This window comes from Chaetura pelagica, unplaced genomic scaffold (assembly GCF_000747805.2).
Source record: "Chaetura pelagica isolate M959 unplaced genomic scaffold, ChaPel_1.0 scaffold676, whole genome shotgun sequence".
Classification (NCBI taxonomy): domain Eukaryota; kingdom Metazoa; phylum Chordata; class Aves; order Apodiformes; family Apodidae; genus Chaetura; species Chaetura pelagica.
In genome coordinates, this window is record NW_009953724.1 from 765,460 (window position 1) to 781,449 (window position 15,990).

Here is a 15,990-nt window from a genome sequence, read left to right on the forward strand (position 1 = left end):
GCGACGACTCCGGCTCTGGCTCGAAGACGGAGCAGAGCGTCGCGCTGCTGGAGCAGAAGTGGTGTCTGGTCAGCACCAAGATGGAGGAGAGAAAGGTAACGTTGGCCTCCACCCGTGTCCCACTAGCTGGTCTGACACTGCTTGCTCCAGACTTTGCTCCTCTGCTTTCCCAGAAGGACAGAGCCACTTGCTCCTCTGTTTCCCTGGAGTGATGGAGCTGGTCAGGGCTGGACACAAGGGCTGGGTTGTTGTGGTGGTTTTTTTGACAACCTCCCTCTTGTGCAGGTTGAGTTGGGAAATCAGGTGGTGCTGTCTGAGCACCCAGCCGTTCTTTTTTTCTTCTAGATAGTTTTTCAGAGTTGGTTAAATCACACAGAAAATAAGACTAAAATTGCACTTTGGGTAAATGTAGAGGAGAGGTGGGATGAAACCTCCGACAGCTCTGAAAGGCAGGCTTTGTTGGTCCTCTGTGAGACAGCAGGCCAAGTCCTCCTTGGAGCTGACTCCATCCCAGACTTTTGGCTGGTGATGAGATAAAAGAAGGGCCGCGGTGGCCTCAGCCCAGAATAAATCTGTGGTGCTGCAGCTGTTACCATCGAAATCTCCTCCACCTCGTTCCCCCAGCTGCTCTCCCCATGGTGATCCCCTTCTCAGGAAGCGGAGGGTGACGCAGCTGCTCGTGTGCCCATGAAGGTCTCCTTTTCAGGGGCCATTCTTGTTTTGAAAGGAAGCGGTGGCTTTCACTGCAACCCCTTGGCTTTGGTAAACAAGCCTCGTTCCCGGGCCGAGGCGATGAGGTTCCTGTTGGAGGGCGTTTCAAGCAGGGACACAAAGGCCTCTTCTGTCTGCGAAGCCGCAGATCGGCAGCTCTCACCATCAGGGTTGTGTTTTTTCCCCCCTCCTCTCCCTCCCTGCTGCCACAGGCGAAGCTGGAGGAGGCTCTGGCCTTGGCCACGGACTTCCAGAACTCCCTCCAGGACTTCATCAACTGGCTCACGCTGGCTGAGCAGAGCCTGAACATCGCGCCCCCAGCCAGCCTCATCCTCACTGATGTGTTGGCCCAGATCGATGAGCACAAGGTACCAGCACCATGAGCACCCAGCCAAGCTCCTCAGGGTGGAGGGAGCAATGGTGGCACCTCATCTCCCCTGCACACCCTGCTCACGGGCCCATCCAGCTCCCTGTAGCTAAGAGGACACCTTTTCCATTGGCAGGTGTTTGCCAACGAGGTGAACGCTCATCGGGATCGGATCATTGAGCTGGATCAAACTGGAAACCAGCTGAAGTTTCTCAGCCAGAAGCAGGACGTGGTGTTGATCAAGAACCTGCTGGTGAGCGTCCAGTCCCGCTGGGAGAAGGTGGTGCAGCGCTCGGTGGAGCGGGGACGGGCTCTTGATGACGCCAGGAAACGAGCCAAGCAGGTGAGAAACGTGGGAAGGGCACAACAGACCCCAGAGTATGGCCAGGCTTGAGGGACAGGAGGTCCCAAAACCAGTAGGGGACTGGGGACACCACCAGTGTTCAGTTTCAGACTTCCTCCTATTCCTTTGCAGTTCCACGAGGCTTGGAAGAAACTGATTGATTGGCTGGAGGATGCGGAGAATCATCTGGATTCAGAGCTGGAGATTTCCAATGACCCTGACAAAATCAAGCTCCAGCTCTCCAAACACAAGGTAGAGCTTTGCCAAAGCAAGCCTGGGGCTGGATGCTGGGTGGAAGGGTGTTTTGGTGGGAGGGAGAGCAGGGCATCGTCTCCTCTGCCATCAGGCCAGGGGAAAGGCACATCCATGCTTACTGCTGCCATGGAAAACCTTCAGCTGAAGATCTTCATCAGCACCATGTGTCTTCCAAGAGCCAAGGTCAAGCTTTCTGACAGTTTTGTTTTCTCTCTGGTTCCCAGGAGTTCCAGAAGACGTTGGGGGGGAAGCAGCCTGTCTACGACACCACCATCAGAACAGGCAGAGCCCTCAAAGAAAAAGCTTTGCTTCCAGATGACACTCAAAAGCTGGACAATTTACTGGGAGAAGTCCGGGATAAGTGGGACACAGTGTGTGGCAAGTCAGTGGAAAGGTAAGACCAGCCCCAGTGTTGGCCCAACAGTTGTTTTGTTTGCCAAGGACTCCTCCAAGTGATGGGGTGGATGGGGGGTGACATGACAAAGGAGGTGATTTTATTCATGGAAGTTCATGGGAATGTTTGGTTTTCAGGCAGCACAAGCTGGAAGAAGCCCTCTTGTTCTCTGGCCAGTTCATGGATGCTCTGCAGGCCTTGGTGGACTGGCTGTACAAGGTGGAACCCCAGTTAGCTGAAGACCAGCCTGTCCATGGTGACCTGGATCTGGTCATGAACCTGATGGATGCTCACAAGGTGAGAGGGCCTTTGCCAGCTCTTCTCTGGGACACAAGTGGGGCTTGTCTTCTCCAAGAGCCAAGAAATGGAGGAGCCAGAGTAGATGCCTGGCTGCAGAGCCCCATGTCTCGCTGTTTTGCTGTGCTGGGATGGACAAGGAGGGCAAAACCAAACAAACAAGTGGGAAACAACCTACTGGGACTGACTGGCCCTGCTCAGCTTCTGCCCTCTCTCCCTTCAGGTCTTCCAGAAGGAGCTGGGGAAGCGCACGGGGACGGTCCAGGTGCTCAAGCGCTCCGGCCGGGAGCTCATTGAGAACAGCCGGGATGACACGACCTGGGTGAAGGTGCAGCTGCAGGAGCTGAGCAACCGATGGGACACGGTGTGCAAGCTGTCTGTGTCCAAGCAAACCCGCCTGGAACAGGCCTTGAAGCAGGTGAGCAGAGGCCTCCAGGTGGCACTGGCCCTGGAGAGCTTTGCTGGGCTCCAGGTTGGTGCCCGGAGGTCAACACCAGCCTCGGAGAGGAGGTGTTTCCCAGGGATGATCTCCTGGCTGAGCAGGACCCCCCAGCCCAGCAGAGTTAGGAGTGAGAGCTGCAAAAGCAGTGGGTTGGGACCAGTGATTTATTACTTCTTTTCCCCAAAGAAGAGCCAATAAAGGCTGATCTGAGAAGGGAGGATGAAAAGATCTCACCAATGTTCATGGCAGGACCAGAGCCTGTCCAGGCAGGATGCTGCTGGTGGCCAGGGCTGGAGAGAGACCTAGATTGAAGCTAAAATAAAAATCAAAGTATTCAGTAGTTTTTAGGTCAAATCAGCAATTTACAGAATAAACTGCCCGGGTGGCAGCTTGGTCAGAACACGGGGAGTTGTCCTGGGTTTAAAAGTATTTAGCTCTTGAGGGGACAGAGACCCCCGGTCACTGCGGGACCAGCTGCTGGTGCTGGGCTTTTTTCCCCTTCCTAGATTTCTTTTTCAAGTCCCTTTCAGCCCTTTGTCTCTCAGCAGTGGCTGGGAGAGGAGGACTCAGGCCTGTGCTTTTGTCCCTGCAGGCAGAGGAGTTCAGGACAGCCGTGCACGTGCTGCTGGAGTGGCTCTCGGAGGCCGAGCAGTCCCTGCGCTTCCGGGGAGCGCTTCCCGACGATGCTGAGGCCTTGCAGACTCTCATTGATGCCCACAAGGTAGAGGGGAGCTCTGAAACAACCCCAGCTGAGTTCTGGGGGATGGAGAATGTTGCAGGAGAATTCATTTCATAGAGTGGTTTGGGTTGGAAGGGAGCTTAAAGTTCTAGTTCTAACCTGTCTCCCACTACACCAGGTTGCTCCAAGCCCCATCCAACCTGGCCTTGGACACTTTCAGGGATGGGGCAGCTTCTCTGGGCAACTGTCCCAGTACCCTCACAGTGAAGAATTTCTTCCTAATGTCTAATTTGGGCTTTTCAGGAGTTCATGAAGAAAGTGGAGGAGAAGAGAGTGGATGTGAACGCGGCAGTGGGCATGGGGGAGGTCATCCTGGCCGCCTGCCATCCCGACTGCATCACCACAATCAAACACTGGATCACCATCATCCGAGCCAGGTTCGAGGAGGTGAGTCCAGTGGGCTTTGTTCCAGGCTGCTGGGAAGAGGAGGTGGTGAACATTGTCACCAGGGATGGCCACGTGGCGTTGGCTCCTGCCCTTGGTTTCCCACCCTGGGTTAATGGTCGTCTCTGCATTCCCAACAGGTTCTCACATGGGCAAAGCAGCACCAGCAGAGACTGGAATCAGCACTTTCTGAGCTGGTGGCAAATGCAGAACTTCTGGAAGAGCTCCTGGCTTGGATCCAGTGGGCTGAGACAACCCTGATCCAGCGGGACCAGGAGCCCATGCCCCAAAATATCGAGCAGGTCAAAGGCCTCATCTCTGAACACCAGGTGAGCCCAGTTCTTAACACAGTGGGCACTCAGGAGTGGGGTCAGTGGGTTATTCCTGCACCTCCATGGAAGAAGCATTGACTTCTCTTGGAAGTCCCTATGAAAAGGGTATGTGACCCAACCAGAGCTGTCACTAGGGAGGGGACAAAGCCAGCCCAGGCATGAACTCCAGCATTTGCAGATCCAAGCCAGCATTAGGCAATAGCTTGACCACAAGCTCCCATCTCCAGTGCCTGGTGCTCCCATCTTCTTTATGGGCTTGGTGTGTCCCAGCGAGGACCTAGAGCAACAGCAGACTGAAAACTTCTTGAAACTGCAAATTCTCTTGTCTCTTCTGTGTTTTGACAGTCCTTTATGGAGGAGATGACACGGAAGCAGCCAGATGTGGATCGGGTCACCAAGACCTACAAGAGGAAAGCTACTGAGCCCCCCCATGGGCCTTTCATCGAGAAGTCCCGCAGCAACAGTACGTCTGCTCCATATGGGAACATGCTATGATGGGAGGAAACAAGATGTCTAGGAAGCTAATTAACTTTGATTATCAATTAACAAGGCATCCTGCCTTGACAGCCGCCAGGAAGGTGGTTGAAACTTGTCAGGAAAGGAAAAATCCTTTGCCAAAAGCACCCATGGTGGGGTGGGCTGTGCCTGGAGGAGTTCGTGCTGTCCTGGCTCTTCTCTGTCTCTCTCCACTTGCTTTGTCGTGAGGTTTTGGGGGTTTTTATGTTGTTCCTTGAAGCTAAAGGAGCACTGGGGGCATTGGGTGTAGAGCTGTCACCCCTCCTGGGGTGTCCCTCCTGCCTGGGGACAGTGCTTCCCTTTGGAGAGCAGCCAGTGAGGCTGTGGGAGGATTAGACACTGGAACAGACTCCCAAGGGAAGTGGTGGATTCCCCTGCACTGGACAGTTTTAAGTCTCTGCTGGACAGGGTGCTGAACCACCTCATATAAACTAGAGTAGCACCTAGAGAGAGGTTGGACCAGATGATCCTGGAGGTCCCTTCCAACCTGGCATCCCATGATTTCCATTGGAGAAACAAAACGTCTCTCCTTGCCGCTCTTCGCCGAACCCATCAGCGCCGCTCAACCCATCCCTTTCCTCCTCCTATTTATTTATGTATGTATTTATTTTTAATTTCCCAGGAAAAGCCCTGAGCCAGCCTGCTCCTCCCAGCATGCCCATTATGTCCCAGTCAGAAACCAAGAACCCCCGGATCAACCAGCTCTCAGCTCGCTGGCAGCAGGTCTGGCTGCTGGCGCTGGAGCGGCAGCGGAAGCTCAACGATGCCCTGGACAGGCTGGAGGAGGTAACAGCCCCTGGGCTGCTCCAGGCAGGGGGGAGATGGACAGTCCTTTTTGGGGAGGGGGGTTGATGGCTGGAGAGAAGTGTTTTAATTTAGTGCTGCCTCTGGAATTGCCCAGCTCCTGCAGACACTTCCTGCTGCCTTTCAGAAAACAGCAGAAGGAAAAAAAATAACTCCTGGAATATTACAGCTGAAAAGTACCTTCTGCATGTTAATGAACTGCTCTGAGTAATTAACTGCTCACTAACTTAACTCCTTTGTGCCCCTGCAGTCGGGATCTGTCACAGCAGTGACAGCCAGGCCTGCTTTACTCCTAGTCATGAGTTTAACAATTACTGTCTCTATCTTTTCCAAACATCTAATGTAATTTTTGTTTTTATTTATGCTTAACAAAGCAGCTATGCCCAGAAGTGAGTGGTTTTTGTTTTTTGTTGCTTTTGCTGTAGGTCAGTTCAGTTTCTATGTATAAATGTTTTTGTTTTGTTTTTTTTCTTTGTTGCTTTTAACTCCCAAGAACGGTTTAGAGGGGGAAAAAAACCCACCACTGCAAGTTCTTGGATTACCTTGCTGAGAGCTCTTAGCTGGTGGGGTTGTGAAGGTCCTTTTTGGGGGTTGATAAAGGATTGTAGTTGAAGTTGGAGGGTGAGTGGTTCAAGAGGCTGGTGGCAGAGCTGTGGGACCAGGGTTTGCAGAGCTGAGCTGTGCCTCAACCCTGTCTTACCTGGAATATGAGCAAGGAAATCCCATCTCAGCTGCTTAGGTGGAAAGGGAGAGGGAGAATGTGTGTCCAAAATGCTGCCAGCAATGGGAATTCATCCCAGCACCTTGTTAGGTGGAATCTGGGGTGAGGAAGCATCCCCAAATGCCCGAGCAGAGCTGAGGGGTGTCTCTGCTGTAGCTGGTATCTCTGCCTGTGTGTCTGTCCACCACCATGGGGGATGCTGCGTCCCATGTCTATGGAGCTGTGTTCATGGAGCTGTGTCCATGGAGCCACATCCATGGAGTGTGTCCATGGTGCCGTGCTGGCTGTTGGCTGCGCTGTGTGTCCTTCTGTCCCGAGAGGCCGTTGGAGCAGCCTCCTCGTTAGCAGGGGTTGTCTGGATAAACCCAGATCAACCTTCCTGGGAGGGTGGGAGGTGGGAGGTAGCACCAGGAGCTCAGGTGTGGGTGTTGGAGGGTGCTGTAGAGCCAGGGCTGCTGCTGCCTCTTTGGGGTTTCCCCCCCCCCACTGACTTTCATGGGTTTCCTTCCAGTTGAAGGAGTTTGCAAACTTTGACTTCGATGTCTGGCGGAAGAAATACATGCGCTGGATGAACCACAAGAAGTCTCGTGTCATGGACTTCTTCCGGCGCATCGACAAAGACCAGGATGGGAAGATCACCAGGCAGGAGTTCATCGATGGCATCCTGGCCTCCAGTAAGTCCCTGTCTGCCTGTAACAAGCCTGGAGAGCAGCCACCTCAGTGTGACAAGCTTGTCCTTGCTCCAGAAAGGAGATGCAAACCGTGTCCTGACATCCTTGGCTCTGATGAGTGAGGTCCCTGCATCTGTTTAGATAAGATATTGAGGTTTAGATTATGTATTAGAAAAAGATTCTTCACTGAAAGGGTAATTAAACACTGGGACAGGCTGCCCAGGGATGTGGCTGAATCACCATCCCTGGAAGTGTTTAAGACACATGTAGATGTGGCACTTGGAGACAGGATTTAAGCACCAGACTTGGTAGAGTTGAGTGGTAGAGATGGGTTATGGTTGGACTCGATGACCTTAAAGGTCTTTTCCAACCAGAACTATTCTGTGGAGGCTCATTTCTCTCCCCTTCCAGAATTCCCCACCACGAAGCTGGAGATGACGGCGGTGGCCGACATCTTTGACCGCGACGGTGACGGCTACATCGACTACTACGAGTTTGTGGCCGCTCTCCACCCCAACAAGGACGCCTACCGCCCCACCACGGACGCTGACAAGATTGAAGATGAGGTAAAGCACCAAAAAAGGGGGGGGGATTGGGGGCGGAGGGTGACTCAGGCCGTGGGTTGGCAGCAAAAAGGAAGGGGGGAAAAAAAGGATTGTGGTGATGCTGAGGTAGAAGAACGGGCGGGTATCACCAGCACCTGCCGTGGTTTTGAAGGAAAGGCTGCTTAGGGTTTTGTTTTCCAAGCAGGGGCAGGATCCCAAAATCCTGGTCCCTTACTTCTCTCCTTGCTGATGGCAGGTCACGAGGCAAGTGGCTCAGTGCAAGTGTGCCAAGAGATTCCAGGTGGAGCAGATCGGCGAGAACAAATACCGGGTAAGGCAGAAGGGGCCGATTCCTGCCCCGCTGGCACAAATCCCACTCCCGCCTCCCCCCTGGGGGTGGGATCACAAATGGGGTGCCCAGCCTGGGGTGGGGGGGACCCCCTTGGGCTCCTCGGGGCGAGATGGAGCCCTCATCTTCCAGCGGAGGTGGCTGAGCCGTGTTTGTCCAGGGCCCCAGGGCGTTCCCTGGATGGGGAGAACATAAACGTGTCCCTGTTCTGGGCCCCCTCAAACGCTGCATTCACTGCGCCCGCAGCTGCCCTTGAAGTGTTCCTGGTGGATGAGTGTGGCCCTTGGGCCTGTGTTTTTCTTAGCTCACTCCCGAAAGAGGAAAAAAAACAAAACCAAAAACACAAACCCAAAAAGGAGAATAATTTCCTTCAAGAATCTCTGTGTAACTGGGCTGGCTGTTTGTGTTCCAAACGGTTGAGCGAGGTGAGCTGGTGGAACGAGCTGGCAGCAGAGCTTTGCCTGCTTCCCCTGCCTGCTGCCTCCAGGGGCTGATGCTCCAGTTGGGAGCCACAGCATTCCCAACCTTCCCCCCTACACTCCCTGGGCTGCACCAGCCCTCAGGCTCTCTGAGCTTCCACCTTCCACCCAAATAGCATCAAACCCCTTAGATTTCTAATACCTGCAGTTAACAGTTGTCGTGATGGTTGCACTGTTAATTCCAGAAATGTTTTTCTTGTTTTTTCTTTTCCCCTCCTCTTCCTCTGGACTTTCCTTCTCTACCCCCTCCATCCTCTCTCCCTCCACAACTCCTCTCCCTCCACAACTCCTCCTCTCCCTCCGTAGTTCTTCCTCGGCAATCAGGTACAGTTTGCCTCGTGGTGCTGTCTCTCACCTCTTTTATTTGTAATGATTTTTATAACAAATGTAGCTTTGTGTGTCCATGATGCTGCTCCTTCCTTTGGTGGTGTGGGAGGATGTGACTGTGAGTGCTGCTCAGCAGAGCCTGGTACAGAAGACACCCTGAGCCTGGAGGGCTGTCCCCTCCCAAAAAACAACAACAAAAAAAAAGCTGCATTGGGCAGAAAAAAAAGGGCAAAAATGAATGGAAATAGCAGGAATTGAGAAAAATTGAGATTTTTTTTCTCTCCGTGGCTCCTTTCTCAGAGACATTGGGGATGTTGGTGGTCACTACAGGGCTGTCCTGCCTTGGTGACAACCAGCCTGGACAAAATCCCAGGGCTTACCACCTGTGCCAGGCTCTGGTGGCTTTGGATCACAATCACTGTGGAATGAGAATGCCAAGTCCCCTCCTTTAACTCCCTAGGTAACTAAACCCTCATCCCTGCTACACCCACTGAGTAACTCCTACCTGGAGCAAAGCTCACGAGACCTGCATGTGTCCCCGTTGCTGGTGTCACCCCAGATGAGCAGTGCAGTGGGTGTGAGCTGGCTTAGGGGCCAGAGCTCTTCTCTTGGCAGGACTGGAACATCACATCTCATTTCCACATGCCCACTGCCCCCCATTCCAACAGAAAACCAGGTGTTTTTTTTCCCGTGGAATGATGGTGTCCTGTCAAAAACACACCCAAAAGGAAACAAACCTGGACGTCCCAAGGGGATGGATCCAGGAGAGCTCTGGCTTTTGATTTTGACAGTGATTCTAGAAATGTTTTCAACTGAAAAATGCTGTAAATGTGGCAGAGGAAATGAGAACTGACTTGTCCCTGGTGCAGAACTAGAGTCTGAAGGCCACCTTAGGTGGAGCCCAATGACTGGGGAGGCAATTCCCCTGCCCTCCTCCCTCCCTGCTGGCTCTGTGGCCATGCCAAGTGTGGTTGTGGCAGCTCTTCCACAGCCATGCTGGGATGAACACGTTTTGGTGGGACCTCCAACCAGGGAGACCCACCATGTCCAGAGTCCCATGTCCCCACGGGAAGGAGGGTTGGAGATGCCATCACCTCCGGCCCCTCTGCCGTGACCCACCCCGGGGTGGATTTGCACTCTCCGTTTTTATTTATCTCTTGGGTTTTTGCATTCCTACCCACCCAGGGAAAATATTGTTGCCTTTTATTTTCTTTTTTTAAATCATTCTGAAGATGCTTTTGCTTTCAAAGGCTGGTTCCCCTGTCTTCTCATCCCAGACCTGGATGCAGAGCTGCTCCATCCAAGCCTGGCTCCAAGTGTCCCCACTGATTTTCCAAGTTCCCACTGCCTGGGCTTGGCTCTCCAGGAAATTTAGGGGAGCTTTGAAAAAAAACAACCAACCAACAGACACTTGCTTCTGATTCTGGGTGCACTTGTGTGAAATTGCAAAGGGGTTTAAAATCACTAATGAACACTGCAATCACTAATCACCATTGCTGCGGGATTCCCGCCTGGAATCCCACCACTCTGCACTCACCCAAACATCCTCACGGGGCGACCTCTGCGGTGGGGGCTTTCTGGCTGGTGGGGTCAAGTCTGAGGCTGGGTGAAAATCCCTGGACTTCAGACTTGAGGAGAGAAGAGGTTTCTCTCTCTGGGAGGTGACACGGTGCTGCTTGGCCTGGCTGGGTCACCCGTGCTCAGGATCTGCCGGCTCTTCTCCAGGGGGGCTGCCCCAGGGCATCTCCAGCCTCTCTGTCCTTCGTAACAGAAGGGAAAACCTGCCATCCTGGCTGAGCAAAAAAACTCCATCCAAAGACCAAATTCTCTAAAAGATTCTCTCTTTCCAACTTTAAAACTGAAGGATTTGGGTAATTTCATCACCTTTAAAACCAGGCAGCAGGAAAACTGAATTGGCACTGGTCTGGATTTATTCCAGAAGAACCTGCCTGGAGAATCCTTGAGAAGTACCTGCTAGATCCCTAACAGCATTTGGGAGTGGTTCCAATAGCTTTGCCCTGGTGCAGCCAGCTGTGGGAAGGAGCTGTTGTGTCCCCTTGTGGTGTCCCCCTTCTCTGACCTGCTCCTTGGCTCCACAGTTTGGGGATTCCCAGCAGCTGCGGCTGGTCCGGATCCTGCGAAGCACCGTCATGGTGCGCGTCGGGGGCGGCTGGATGGCCCTGGATGAGTTCCTGGTGAAGAATGATCCTTGCAGAGGTAAGGCCATCCCAGGCTTTTGTATAACTTGTGGACTCTTCTCACCCGCTGGAGGGGAGTTTGAGGACTTGTTTGTTGTGACTGAATGAGCAGATGGTGCCAGGGTGGGGTTGGGTTGTCCAAACACCAGGCAGGGAGCTGGAGAAAACTGATACCAAGCAAACCACGAACTTAAGCTCATATTGAAGATACAGCCCACTTTTTATTTTGGAAAGCTTAGGTCAGTGCTCCACATGGCCCTGTCTTAATTGCTTCAGATATGTCTTCAAGCTGCTGCCTGGCCATTCCTTGCTGGAAGCAGCATGATTTACAGTCTGTGCTGCTTGCCAGGGGAGAACCTTCAGGGCTTTCCTGCTCCTCAAGGCTCCCCTGTTGGTGCTTTGCAGCAGCTGTTTTACAGCACTGACATCATAGTTCTTGCCATCCCTTGGTTGTCTCAGTGTGGTGCTTCCCTCCTGCCATTCCTTCCTTGGCTTTCTGCTCCATACTGCTCTAAAATCACTCCCTTTGGCCCTCAGGGCTTGGTCTGTGCCTTTACTCAGTGCTCTGAGTGTGAAACGTTGCTGTGCATCAGCAGGCCCAGGAACTGAGGTCCACAGACCTTCTCTCAGCTTGGTTGCCCCTTGCTCACCCTCCTCCAGCTTTTTGGGGCATTTAGATGAAAAGTTTAAAGTTGACTTTTAATGGGTGTTGGTCGCTTCTCTCTCTCCTCTCCCCCAAAATTGCTGAAGAGCTGCCCAGAGCTGAGTGAGCAGAATCGTGGCCCTTCAAAGCTGCTCTTACTGCTTTTAAGCCTTGTTAAAGGTGACATTGGCCACTGCTGGAACTCACCATGTTTGGAGGCCGTTGGGATTGCTTTCCCCAAGATACTGGGCAGTCACAGCACATCCAGTATGGGCCTTGGGCAGCTTTTAGTTGAACAGTTTTTCAAAGAGCTGATCCATGGCTGGGGTGGTTAGGGAAGAGAAGAGAGCTGGGAGGGTCTTGCTGCTGCCCACTCACCCTCAGAGATGGACTTTGGTGAGGACACCTGAAGCTTCCTCAGCCTCCCTAACACTGTTGGGGTGCTGAAGAGGGACCCTCAAGTCTCCTTTTTCCCCTTCCAGCACGAGGACGGACCAACCTCGAGCTCCGAGAGAAGTTCATCCTGCCAGAGGGGGCTTCCCAGGGAATGACGCCGTTCCGATCGCGGGGCCGGAGGTCGAAACCGTCCTCCCGGGCAGCCTCCCCGACACGATCCAGCTCCAGTGCCAGCCAGAGCAACCACAGCTGTGCCTCCATGCCCTCCTCCCCTGCAACGCCAGCCAGTGGAGCCAAGGTGGGGTTCACACGGGAATCCTTGCTCTTTTCTCTCCTCCAAACCCATCCCAGCAAGACTGAGGAGCTCCAGGAGGAATCTGGAGGAGAAGGAAGGTTGGGGATCGAGGGCTTGATGGTTACTGTCGTCTCTAGTTGTTCATGGGGTCTGCAGGACCCTGCTGTCCATGCTGGCTGGATGGGGTGGGACAGGTTTTCAGCCCAAGCTGGGCTCTCATGGCTCCACAGGAGGGTCCCCAGAGGGTCCCCAGCTCTCACCGTGCAGCCAAAGGCTCCTGGTCCCTGAGGCAGAGCTGTGCCACATCCATGGCGTCCAGCTGGCACGAAGGAAGACACGACCACCCATCACCTCTCCTTTCCCAGCACATCGTTCACCCATGCATGTTTTATTTCATCACCTATTTGGGTTCTTCCCCTTTAATTATATATTTCCCGTTTGGTTCTCGTTTCGTTTTAGTGGTGTTTCCCCCATCCCAGATACTTTTTCCATTTCTTTTCTTTTGTTCTTTTGTTTTCACTCACCTCCCCTTCTACCCCCTCCCCTCCCCTTCCCTTCTCCCCCCTTGGATTTTCCATTTCACAGACTCCACATCACTTCTCTCGATGTTATGACAAACCCTGGTTGATAAACAGTAAAGCGGGAACCCCCCTGCGGGGATTTGATTATTCCGACTTCCAGCTCCCGAGCGCTGAGGTAGAGTATGGTCTGGCAGCCCTGAGGACCTGTGGATGGGCTGGAGTGCCACGGGCAAGGAGACATCCTGCTCCCTTGCCTGTCCTAATGCTTTCCTTGTGGTAGAGCAGCTCCTGTCAGCACCGCTAACGCTCCGGCTGTTCGTGTTTTTCATGGATTTCTAACTCGGATTCAATCAAAGCACCATGGGGTTGCAGTCCACTCCTCACGCCAGGAGAGTGACATTGATCCCTCTCATACTTTACAAAGTGATTTTTTTTTTTCCTCTCCCCCCAAGCTTTTCAAGAGCTTTGAGACATAAAAAATATATATATAAAATTGGGCTTTCCAAACCTGAAATCCAGCAGCCGAGTTGGGACCTGAAAATCAGCGACAGCGCATGCCGAGCAGCCGCGTCACCTCCGGCCTGCTGAAGCTTGTGTTGATCACCGTGTGGAAGCACGTTTGCTGTGTCCAGCACTGCCTTCCTGCTCCCAGGAGGATGAATTTGGGCTGAGACTTTGATCTCCCCAAAGTTTCAGCCTCCTCACGAATTTTTCCTGACCCTTGTGATGAGAAGTGCCGGGGGGGTCGGTCCCGGTGGAGCTTGCACAGAGGAAAGGAATTCTTGGAAATCCTCAGAGCACTTCCCCACTTGCCCTCCATTGCCTGCTTGCTGCTCTTAACCTGTTTATAAAATAGGATCGAGGATGAGAATCAAAATCTCTGCTGATGACAATGGTACCTTCTCAATCATCTGTTGATGGATTTTAATTCCCCCGGGAAGGGGAACCCGCTGCTGGGCTGCCCCTCTCCCACCACTGCAGCTCCAGTTTCCTGCCATTTTGAATATTTCTAAGTTTCCCAAAACCCCAAGAATCTCAAGGAGTGAAGGGAAAGCCCCCCCCTGCCCCACCTATTGCTTTAAAGCTCATTGGGAAACACCCTCTGGTGTTAACATCCATCTCTCTGGGAATGCAGGGATTCCTCCCCAAGCCCTGGGGACACCACGAGCAGCCGCCTTCCCGCAGCGCTGCCCCCAACTGAAAGCCCTTGTTTGGTGTCTAGAAACTGGAGCTGCCCTTTCCAGCTGGATCCAGGTGCCCTCGTTCTGCTGGCACCTTCCCCTTCGCTTCCTCCCGCAGCGGTGGGAGCAGAGCTGCCTGTTGTGCTGCTTTCCCACCCCCTCATCAGCCTTTGTGACATCTTAAAGGTCAGGAAAAAGCCCCGTTTCAGGACGTGGCCCCAGCTGATTCCCTGTGGTTTGTGTCCCTGGGTGTGGCTGGTGCTCCTCAGGTCCTGCCCTTGGCTGGTGGGTCCTCAGACCTGCCCACCTCCCAACAAGGGGATGCATTTCTTCAGCCCCTGCCTTGTATTTGAACCTCCCAAATGATCCTGAGCTGTTTAGGTGCTAAAAATCCCTAATTTTGCAAGATTTCCCATTCTCCCTGGGGAGCTGGTGATGCTGTCCTCTGGATGGAGAGCAGCTTTGCTTTTACATTTTCGTTGTTGTTTTTTCCAAACACTGAGAAAGAGCTCAGCATCAGCCTGCAGCCCACAAACTGCCCTCACCCTCCAAATTGTCACCTTCCAAATTGTCACCCTCCAGCTTTTTCCTTCTTCATTAACCACTACTGAAACGATGGCTCGTGTTCTCCTAGACCATTAAGATGGGTGTTCCTCAAGCGTCCGAGTCTTTTTTGCCAAGGGACTGACCTCGTGCTCTTGAGGTGCCACCTAAAGGATGTTCTGTGTGTGCTTCCCCCCCCCAAGGTGACCCCCTCAGCGGGCAGCAAGCTGAAGAGACCCACCTTCCACTCCAGCAGGACCTCCCTGGCTGGGGACACCAGTAACAGCTCCTCACCAGTCTCTACGGGTGCCAAAACCAGTCGGGCAGGTAAGTGAGGTGCAAAGACCCAAAGCTGTGGCTCTTCCTACTTGGTTATTAATTGGGCAGAGAAAATATTCGGTATTTAGGGAGGCCCCAGCATGCTAGGGAGGCTGGTGCCACCCATGGGATCCCTGCCTGGGAGAGGGGACACTGCAGTGGTTTCTCAGTGCCAGGGCTGGCAGCTGCTTCCCCAAAACCTGGGGAACAAATTGATCCTGGTGCTGAGCCCCCATTTCAGAGGTGCTGGGCTGAGAGCAGCTGCAGCAGTGCTGGGGATGTGGGGGCAGGTTGGTGAGGGGGGTGGGAAGGAATCCTGCTTCTCCTCTCTCCCTTTCCTCTTTCTTTCCCTCCTCTCTCCTCTTCCTTTCTCTTCTTTTCCTCTCTCCTCTCTCTTCTCTTCCTCCTTCTCCTCTTCCTTCCCTTCTGCTCTTGAGTTGCCACCTAAAGGATGTTCTGTGTGTGCTTCCCCCCCCAAGGTGACCCCCTCAGCGGGCAGCAAGCTGAAGAGACCCACCTTCCACTCCAGCAGGACCTCCCTGGCTGGGGACACCAGTAACAGCTCCTCACCAGTCTCTACGGGTGCCAAAACCAGTCGGGCAGGTAAGTGAGGGGCAAAGACCCAAAGCTGTGGCTCTTCCTACTTGGTTATTAATTGGGCAGAGAAAATATTCGGTATTTAGGGAGGCCCCAGCATGCTAGGGAGGCTGGTGCCACCCATGGGATCCCTGCCTGGGAGAGGGGACACTGCAGTGGTTTCTCAGTGCCAGGGCTGGCAGCTGCTTCCCCAAAACCTGGGGAACAAATTGATCCTGGTGCTGAGCCCCCATTTCAGAGGTGCTGGGCTGAGAGCAGCTGCAGCAGTGCTGGGGATGTGGGGGCAGGTTGGTGAGGGGGGTGGGAAGGAATCCTGCTTCTCCTCTCTCCCTTTCCTCTTTCTTTCCCTCCTCTCTCCTCTTCCTTTCTCTTCTTTTCCTCTCTCCTCTCTCTTCTCTTCCTCCTTCTCCTCTTCCTTCCCTTCCTTTTCTTCCTCCTCACCCTTCCTCTCCTTTTCTTCCTCCTCCTCTTCTCTCTCCTTCCTCCTCTTCCCTCTCCTTTTCTTCCTCCTCTTCCCTCTCCTTTTCTTCTTCCTCCTCCTCCTCCTCCTTTTCTTCCTCCTCCTCCTTTTCTTCCTCCTCCTCCTTTTCTTCCTCCTCCTCCTTTTCTTCCTCCTCCTCCT

General features: G+C 53.4%; 1 protein-coding gene across 1 annotated transcript in view; it reads left to right on the forward strand.

Annotated features, from left to right (window-relative positions):
- MACF1 (microtubule-actin crosslinking factor 1) overlaps positions 1 to 15,990 on the forward strand; it is a 115,671-nt gene that overhangs the window by 98,797 nt on the left and 884 nt on the right. Inside the window, 18 exon segments of the mRNA XM_010000620.1 lie at positions 1 to 95; positions 924 to 1,079; positions 1,215 to 1,421; positions 1,554 to 1,673; positions 1,901 to 2,070; positions 2,208 to 2,367; positions 2,591 to 2,785; positions 3,402 to 3,530; positions 3,792 to 3,935; positions 4,073 to 4,261; positions 4,610 to 4,727; positions 5,403 to 5,566; positions 6,817 to 6,979; positions 7,388 to 7,542; positions 7,778 to 7,852; positions 10,776 to 10,893; positions 12,000 to 12,211; positions 14,657 to 14,780. Of these exon segments, the coding sequence (XP_009998922.1) occupies positions 1 to 95; positions 924 to 1,079; positions 1,215 to 1,421; positions 1,554 to 1,673; positions 1,901 to 2,070; positions 2,208 to 2,367; positions 2,591 to 2,785; positions 3,402 to 3,530; positions 3,792 to 3,935; positions 4,073 to 4,261; positions 4,610 to 4,727; positions 5,403 to 5,566; positions 6,817 to 6,979; positions 7,388 to 7,542; positions 7,778 to 7,852; positions 10,776 to 10,893; positions 12,000 to 12,211; positions 14,657 to 14,780 (2,694 nt within the window).